The sequence below is a fragment of the Papaver somniferum genome, unplaced genomic scaffold (genome assembly GCF_003573695.1).
Source record: "Papaver somniferum cultivar HN1 unplaced genomic scaffold, ASM357369v1 unplaced-scaffold_125, whole genome shotgun sequence".
Lineage (NCBI taxonomy): Eukaryota > Viridiplantae > Streptophyta > Magnoliopsida > Ranunculales > Papaveraceae > Papaver > Papaver somniferum.
In genome coordinates, this window is record NW_020621603.1 from 2,683,333 (window position 1) to 2,692,216 (window position 8,884).

Below are 8,884 nucleotides of genomic sequence, written 5' to 3' on the forward strand. Positions count from 1 at the left end.
AAGTTAAGTATCTTGCAGTCTAAGAGCCATTTTTTTTCTTTCCATGAGACTATATCAGGATGTATCTCTTTGTGCATCACCGATTAGTTAGGAAAGGAACTTAATCCTTTCCAAACTAATCTTGACGCCATTTACTGAAAGAATTTCTAATAAGTCTCACCATGTCTGCATATAGTGAAAAGGATAATTTATCTGCATATTTCGTATATCCCTTCTTCATCTGATTCATATTTCTAATTAGTATTTACTCTGAAACATTTCGTATATCCCGTCTTCATCTGATGCATGTGAGTTCGAGTTTAAGTGTCATTGCTATGGTAATGTTTGGTATTCCTTTACCGTTGTACGTATGATAATGTTAATATTCCCTACTATTACAGGTCTGATGAGGTTATAAGAGTAGAATTTCGCTGAGTGTTAGTATTTGGGAATCCCAACCATCAAGATTCAAGGAGATATACAACCCTACTAAAAAAAATGGTCAAAAAACGGCGAGATATACAATCTGCTCCAACGCCATCGTTAACCTACCATGAAGCCTGTCATAATCGCTATTTGCGAGCAAACAAAATCAGAAGTAGACACCATCTCCCAGCTCATCTATTATCTATCAGTGAAGGTAGATAAATCCAAGTTTATTGTGTTTTGTTCATATGTTAACTTTAAATATGAGAGGACGATTTGATTTGTCATATTATTTGATCATAGATGAGTTTTGAGTTATCTCATATGATTTGTCTAATAGGTATGGACGAGCAATTCAAACAGCGTATACTATGTAGGATATTCAGTTATAAACAATTCTGTGCCAGGGAGAACAGGAGGCTTCGCAAACAACTTCTTGATACTAAAAGAACAACACAACAGTATAAATTTCTGACAGAAGAAATACCATTGGAATCCATCTCAGACGATGATAGTTCTGATTATGAATCAGATGAAGATGGGATATACGAAATAGAAAAGAGTGGGGATGTTGATCATTCAATAAGTAAGATCAACTGTGTACTTGCGGATATCAACTGTTGCTCAATATGCCTCTAATACTTTGTCTATTTGTGATATTTTCACAGGATTAGGTATCAAGAAATCTGATTTTGGCTCACCAGCTCATACATGCAAGCATTGTGGTGCAATAATGTGGTTCCAGGAGAAAACTAGAGATTCAAAAAAAACTGATTGCGAGTTTAGCATATGTTGTTCCAGAGGTGATGTTGCGCTCCCACTTCTTAAGGGTTGTCCAGATTATCTTGAGGGATTGTTGGACTTTAATGGTGGACAATAGTCCGCCAAATTTAGAAAAAACATTAGGGCATACAACTCTATGCTTGCTTTTACCTCAAACGGAGTCGGATTTAGTGGCAACATCGATAAGAAAGGTAAGAGACCATGGACATATATACTTCAAGGTCAAAGCTATCACAAAATAGGTTCTTTGGTGCCTCCAGAAAACAAAGAACCAGGATACAACCAGCTATACGTATGTGATACAGAATTGGCACAAGAAGCCAACCGTCGGAAGAATGTATTTTTTAGAAAGGAGCATGAAAATGAATCCCAATCGAACGGTGTAGCCAAAAACAAAAAACATACACAGAAGAAAAATGAGAATGAGCTGGACTTGGAGGTGATCACCAATTTAATATCTATGTTGGATGCAAATAATGCATATGCAAAGACATTCAGGTTTATATAAATTATTGAGTATATACTCGCTTTTACTCACTGCAATAAGTACGATCCAATGTATTAAGTTTGGCTACATACTTGCATCATTAACTATATACTTGATATTCATAATGGTCAGGGAAAGAATGCAACGACAACCTGCTGTTGAATTACACTTGCGAATCATTAGCCGACGAGAAAGAGATGCTAGGCAGTATACTCTACCAACGTGTTCAGAAGTGGCAGCTTTGATAGTCCAAAATCCTACTGATGATGATGTATACAGGGACATTATTGTTGAACATAGGAACAATGGTTATACTAGAATCAATGAAATACATCCATGTTATATGCCAATGCAATTCCCCCTTTTATTCCCCTATGGAGAAGATGGTTATACTATGGAAACTGCATACAAGAATGTGAAAATAGGTAAAGATGGTGTGTTGATGAAACGACAACAGCTCACCATGAGGGAATATTATGCATTTAGGCTACAACATCGGCTTGGTGAGGGGCAAACTTTAATTCGCGGTGGTCGTTTGTTTCAGCAATATTGTGTGGATGCTTTTGCATGTATTGAAGAATGTCGACTTAAGTGGGTAAGAAAGAACCAAGAACATATAAGGGCTGAGTTACACAGTGGGTTAAGAGATGCACTATTAAAGGGAGATACAACGAGAAAAAAAGGGAAAAAAATTGTGTTACCCTCATCTTACACAGGAGGCCCAAGATATATGATGCAACACTATCAAGACGCTATTGCAATCTGTAGGAAAATTGGTGTTCCAGATCTCTTTATAACTTTCACCTGCAATCCCAAATGGAAGGAAATTTCAGAATCTCTAACTCACATACCAGGTCAGCGACCAGAAGATAGACCCGATATCGTTGCTAGGGTATTCAAGATAAAATTAAAGCATTTGATGGAAGTTCTCCGAAAAGGAAAACATTTTGGGAAAGTCGGAGGAGGTAATTTTCAATTTATTTGTGTTGCATACTATATTTCGTGTTGTTTAGCTTCGTTCTAATTTGTACGCTTTTGTTTCTACAGCAATCTACACTATAGAATTTCAAAATAGAGGCTTACCACATGCCCACATTTTATTGTTTCTAGATAAGAAGGATAAACCAGAGACACCATCCGATATTAATAGAATTGTCACATCAGAGATACCTGACAAGGAGAATGATCCTGATGGATATAACGCTGTTGACAACTACATGCTGCATGGACCCTGTAGACTATTAAAAGATGGTTCACCATGCATGAAAAACGGTGTGTGCTCAAAACAATATCCAAAAGATTTCAGCCATGAAACTAATATTGACAAATATGATTATCCAGTTTACAGGAGACGCGATAAGGGCAGAATCGCCAATAAAAATGATATTGATCTGGATAATACGTGGGTTGTTCCTCATAACAGGGATTTGATTGTTATGTTTGATGCGCACATCAATGTTGAGGTATGTAATTCAAGAGGGGCATTGGTTAAATACTTATTCAAATACATCAACAAGGGTAAAGATCGAGTGTCTGCTATAATCGAAAAAGATCCAAACTTGAATAAAGATACAGGGGAAGAGGATGTATTAATTGATGAAATAAAAAATTACTTGGATTGTAGGTATATATCTGGGGCAGAAGCATGTTGGAGGATTTTTGATTTCGACATTCAGTTCCGTAATCCATCAGTGGAGAGGTTACCATACCATTTGGAGGGTGAACACCAGGTAATATTTTTTCTTTCCTCGCTTTACGTATAAAATCCAGACTTCAAAGTACCTGCATAGAATTATTTTTTTCCATGTTCCATATACTTGATCATAAATTTTTTAGGACGAAAGGATAGAGAAATTCTCCATAAAACATTAGCATGTTTTAACATAAAACTCAGGAGTTTGAGCTCAGCATCACATCCCTCCATTTCCTCAAAGACAACATGCTCGAGGTGAGACAGCATCCCTGGGGATGACAATCTGGCTCCCCAATCATTTTTAATAGGATTCGAATAACTTTAGAGGAAGGAAATTAATCAAGTATATTGCTATAGCATATTAAACATACTACTAATGAGGTTACTTCTTTGAAAAAAATATGGTTACGGTCTCTACACAGCTAGATTACAAATCTGATGAGGGCTATGTGGAAGGTGGTGTGTTATCCGCACCTCCAACCATTAATCCATCTGCTGTCGATAATGATTATTCCATGGTGTTCGTCCTCCTTTCTTATGTTAATAGAGATCCATATGATAACTACAAAGATAAGCACACCATCATTTTTCGCCTCCCTGGAAACAAAGCAATGGAGAAGTGAGACGCTACCGGAACAAGTAATTCCTGAATCCATAGCCTGTTTTAGAGGAAAGTAGAGAGTGGTATTATAATTACAGGGTTTGTAGTTATAATCAATAAAGATGTCATAAGCAGCCGTCGGTGCAATCACAAATGCTAACAAGATGGCACCATGCTTTTGAACTTGACAGGGGATTGCTTTTCAACCTAACTGTTGTATATGAGTAACGTCTTTCCTTGCAGCTGCTCTGTCCATTACTGACCGTCCCTCCACCAGTATTGCTGGGATTTACTATTGTAATGTTGCTTCGCTCCCAAGCAAATGTGGTGTTAATATTCCTTATACGATCAACCCCTCTACTCAGTGCACCAAATTCGTATCTTTAGTATTCTTTGTTACCACAGCTCTTTGGTTTTAGTTATTAACCAACTAATTAACAATTTCTTAGAGATGATAAAGTTTTTCAAAGTATGATGTTAATGAAGTCTAATAAATTTCAATTAAATGTTTGTTAAAGTGTGTTGGAGAAATAAGAGACCAGTAGACAATGTATATTAGATCACATTTCTTAGGATATGACACTATTAGTATTAGTAGTAAGGTTACACTTCAATTAATCCATTGATCTTTTCAAAAGAGTTCAGTTGTTGCTGCTGACATTTTTTAGTTGATTACTAAATTTAGGAGTTATATTGTCACTTTGTTGGTACTACAGGTCACTTGATGATAAAGAATAATAGTACAGAATAAGAAACCAGACTAAAAGGTTGCGAACGAGAATTCACTAATTAATTTGGGTCTAACAGGTCATAAACAAGTTGTTCATGGTGAGCTGCTAAACAATGTCACGAAATTTCTAGATTTTTGGATCTGTGGTAATCTGATGATTTTTTCACCTATACACCAGGTAGTATTTCGTGATACAGACGATGTAGAAGATGTATTGGATAATCCAAGCTCCAATGTCACGGAATTTATAGAATGGTTTGAAGCAAACAAGAAGTATCCAGAAGCAAGGGAGTTGACTTATGCAGATTTTCCAACTGAATTTGTATGGGACAAACAATGCAAAGAGTGGCGACCAAGAAAAAGAGGGAATACAGTTGGTAGACTATACAATGCTCACCCGAGTTCAGGAGAAAGATATTTTCTATATTGAATGTGCGCAAGGGGGCACGAAGTTATTCTGAGTTGAAAACTGTTGATGTAGCCACTTATACAACTTTTAGAGACACATGTGCAGCTCTTGGATTGCTCTCAGACGACAATGAATGGCACATTGGTCTGCAGGAAGCATCATTATACAGCACAGGTGACTTACTTCGCCAGATGTTTGTTATAATGTTGATTTTTTGTGAAGTAACCTATCCAAAAAAATTATGGGAAAAAAATTGGAGTTCGTTGGCCGAAGGAATTCAGCACCGGGAGAGAAAAAGAATGAGCAACTTACATTTGGAACTTACTGAAACCCAGATAAAAAACCTTACCTTGGTTGACATCGAAGAATTAATGAAGAGAAATGGTAGAACTCTTGCTGAGTTCCCATCCATGCCCATCCCAGAGAAGGAGAAAGAATATGCTTATAAAAATAAATTAATAGATGAAGAGCTCGATTACGATAAGGAGAAACTCAGGACTCAGCATATTAGCCTAAAGAAAGGTCTTAACTCGGTACAAAGGGAAATATTTGATGCTGTTAGCAAGTCTATTGAAGAAGGTAACGGTGGTTTATTCTTTGTTTACGGGAGCGGTGGCACTGGAAAAACTTATCTTTGGAACACTATAATAACCGGTCTGCGTGCAAAATCCAAGATTGTTTTGGCAGTTGCATCGTCTGGTATAGCATCATTGTTGCTTCCCGGAGGAAGGACTGCACATTCTCGGTTCAAAATACCAATAACTTTGGAAGATAATTCAACGTGCGATGTTAGTCATGGAACTCAGTTGGCAGGGTTGATATGTAAAGCTGAAATAATAATTTGGGATGAAGCACCGATGATTCATAGACATGCTTTTGAAGCTCTAGAGCGAACTGTAAGAGATCTAATGAACCCAAGCAAGGACAAGACAAAGGAAAAATTGTTTGGAGGAAAAACTCTGCTGCTTGGAGGTGATTTTAGACAGATATTACCAGTTATCCGAGGTGGGAGTCGAGAAAATATTGTTGATTCTTCTATTAGTAGGTCAAAATTATGGAAGCACTTCCATGTATTTCAGTTGTCGGAGAACATGAGATTATTGAAAGGAAATTGTACTTCTGCTGAGAAACAAACGATATCTAAATTCGGCAAGTGGATTTTGGATCTTGGGGATGGAAAACTACCAGAAAAAGCAGTAGAGGGTGAGGACGAAGATCCAACTTGGATTAACATACCCGATGACCTATTGATCAAGGCTGACGAAAATCCCATCGAAACTATAGTCGATGTCGTTTATTCAGAATTGATTGTTAGATTTAAGGATAAGAATTACCTAAGGGAGAGATGCATCTTAGCACCAAAGAATGAAACTGTAGACCATATAAATGATTATGTGGTGTTTATGCTTCCAGGTGAAGAACACATTTTTCTAAGTTCGGATTCAATAAGTCCCCAGTCCTATAATTTTGAGAATGCAGAGCTGTTATACAATCAAGAATATCTAAATTCTCAAAAACTATCAGGAGTACCTAATCATGTGATTCGGTTAAAGCTTCATGTGCCAATAATGCTTACAAGAAATATAAATCCAAGTGCTGGGCTTTGTAACGGTATAAGACTCATTGTTACCAAAATATGCGCAAGAACAATTCAGACTCTGATTATAACGGGAAGTGGTGCTGGTAGGAGTGCTTGCATTCCAAGAATAGTGATACAACCAACGGAAACACACCTGCCTTTTATATTGAGAAGAGTGTAGTTTCATATCAAGGTATGTTTTGCAATGACGATAAACAAGAGCCAAGGTCAGAGTATCGACAACGTCGGAATCTATCTTCCAAACCCAATTTTCAATCATGGACAGCTCTACGTCGCAGTCTCGAGGACAACAAGCCGAAATGGATTGAAGATTTTAATTGATAAATCAAAGGATATCGTGCCAGAAGGTTATACACAGAATGTGGTGTACAGAGAAATATTTAAAAATTTGCAACAGGTAAGTGATTTCTATGGCTCATTATGCTACATCTATAATTATACTTTCAGGACAATGTACAATTTTTATAACCAGTTATGGTCTTAATTTTTCCATTGCAGAAACAAAAAAGAAGTATGATGCAAGAAAAGACGCCTGTTATAAATCAGTTGGGAAAAAAACAAAATAATGACGAGGAGATAAATGAAAGCAATGACGAGGGTCAGAAGACTGATGACGAAATGCCAATGTTAGCCGAAGATAGTGATACTGAAATGTCAATGTTGGTTGAGAATAGTGACGATGAAATGTCACTGTTGATCAAGGATATTGATGACGATGAATAAAGATCAAAAGACACTGTTTGCAGAGATACTATTTGGAGATTGCTTATTTCTTATAGAATTTTACAACTACATGGATTTTTATGAACCGTATTTATAACAACGTTTTGGATTTTTACGTTATTACTACGTACGTCAAAAGGTGGACTGTGAATAGAACCAGTGGTTAACTGGCTAATGCATCCATATTTTTACAAGAAGCTACTCCATTACTCATCTTCGTCTCCATATTTTGATACATGATTTGTCTCAGATTACAATATTCTGATATACCTAGAAGCCTCAGCTTGCTACCAGTACTATCCGTGTCCAGCAAATCTTAGCATTCCTGTACAGGCATGAAGCCTGAGCACTTCCAAATTTGTCATTTATGCGTGTCCTTCATATAGTGATAATAAATGATGACAGTTTGTGACCCTCAGCTTCCTTAATGCGCGAATCATGCATATACCCAGGGGTAATCCTATTCATATCTTTGGCATGTGGTTCACATTGACGTCGCACTTAACTAGCACTACTTTCGGAAAATTCACCTGTGGTTCTGTAATTTTATTTATGGAAATAGGCAGTATTTTATCTCCTAGAGGCTAAAACAATGTTATTCTCTCTCAATTTTTGATATTCCACCACTTTGTACGATTCGTTCCACGTTAAGCTAGAATCAGGTGTATGGTCAGAATCGTTGTAGGACTTCTGAGTTTAAAAGAGAATTTACCAAAAACAACTTTGTTCCACTGTTGCTTAAGATTTTTTAGCTTGGCAAAAACCCAGGTGATATAGGCCTACACCCAGGACAAAATTGGTCCCATGAGCTTCTAATAACATCCAAAGTACATGATTTTCACCGTCACTCTTTCCAGGCTTTTGTTTTAGCTTGACAAAAGTCCCTGCAATGTCCCAAAACCTTATTCTTTACTGCCGACATAGTTGCTATATCTGGCAACGGCACCTAACAGCTTCTGAACATCAGTTCGAATACCGCTCCAGTTCTGTCAATCCAATAACACCCCAACATAATCAGCTCCTGCAAAAGCATCCAATAGAGAAACCAGGTATCCAGTGAACTACTGACACCTATGATTAAAAAGAAAAAGAAGATACGCATGCAAAAAAAAGAAAAAAAAATCTAATAACTACAAAACCTTATATTAGACAATTAACCCTAATTGCAAATGTAATATCTACCTTAATAAATACTTAATCCATATCCTATATGTAGAAATCTAAAATACAAATGTGGAAGAAAGATATTTCAAAATCTATAATCCTTATCAAAATCTATATTTCTTAAAGTAGATAAATACAAATTGAGAAAAGATTTTGGTCTAAAAATAACGAAATATTCTTTATCAAGATCTACATTTCATAATTAAATATTTAGATAAACACAAATTAGCCCCCTATTATTACCTCCCCTTTTAAGCTATATATAAATTAGTCGATACATATAGGCGAT

At 36.6% G+C, this 8,884-nt stretch overlaps 2 protein-coding genes across 3 annotated transcripts; both read left to right on the forward strand.

The window, feature by feature from the left end:
* The first annotated feature begins 1,324 nt into the window (after window positions 1–1,324).
* LOC113331572 lies at window positions 1,325–5,129 on the forward strand. The gene is made up of 6 exons (XM_026578267.1): window positions 1,325–1,686; window positions 1,808–2,640; window positions 2,723–3,405; window positions 3,791–3,987; window positions 4,375–4,438; window positions 4,878–5,129. The coding sequence occupies exons 1-6, from the start codon at window positions 1,325–1,327 to the stop codon at window positions 5,127–5,129; spliced, it is 2,391 nt and encodes a 796-aa protein (XP_026434052.1).
* Window positions 3,093–7,105, forward strand: LOC113331631 (ATP-dependent DNA helicase pif1-like). 2 transcript variants are annotated; one of them, XM_026578329.1, is made up of 3 exons: window positions 3,093–3,405; window positions 4,686–4,797; window positions 4,878–7,105. In XM_026578329.1, the coding sequence occupies exon 3, from the start codon at window positions 5,300–5,302 to the stop codon at window positions 6,866–6,868; it is 1,569 nt and encodes a 522-aa protein (XP_026434114.1). In that variant the 5' UTR covers window positions 3,093–3,405; window positions 4,686–4,797; window positions 4,878–5,299; the 3' UTR covers window positions 6,869–7,105. The 2 variants fall into 2 exon arrangements, with proteins under 2 accessions (XP_026434114.1, XP_026434115.1); XM_026578330.1 differs by lacking the exon at window positions 4,686–4,797.
* The last annotated feature ends 1,779 nt before the right edge of the window (window positions 7,106–8,884 follow it).

What these genes read in the sequence shown, in the direction of transcription:
- LOC113331572 (XM_026578267.1), top strand. Translation starts at nt 1,325, where the DNA reads ATGCTTGCTTTTACCTCAAACGGAGTCGGATTTAGTGGCAACATCGAT. An exon ending in ATTTGGAGGGTGAACACCAG is followed by an intron (nt 3,406 to 3,790) that starts GTAATATTTTTT and finishes GTCTCTACACAG; the next exon opens with CTAGATTACAAATCTGATGA. An exon ending in AGATGATAAAGTTTTTCAAA is followed by an intron (nt 4,439 to 4,877) that starts GTATGATGTTAA and finishes CCTATACACCAG; the next exon opens with GTAGTATTTCGTGATACAGA.
- LOC113331631 (XM_026578329.1), top strand. Translation starts at nt 5,300, where the DNA reads ATGTTTGTTATAATGTTGATTTTTTGTGAAGTAACCTATCCAAAAAAA.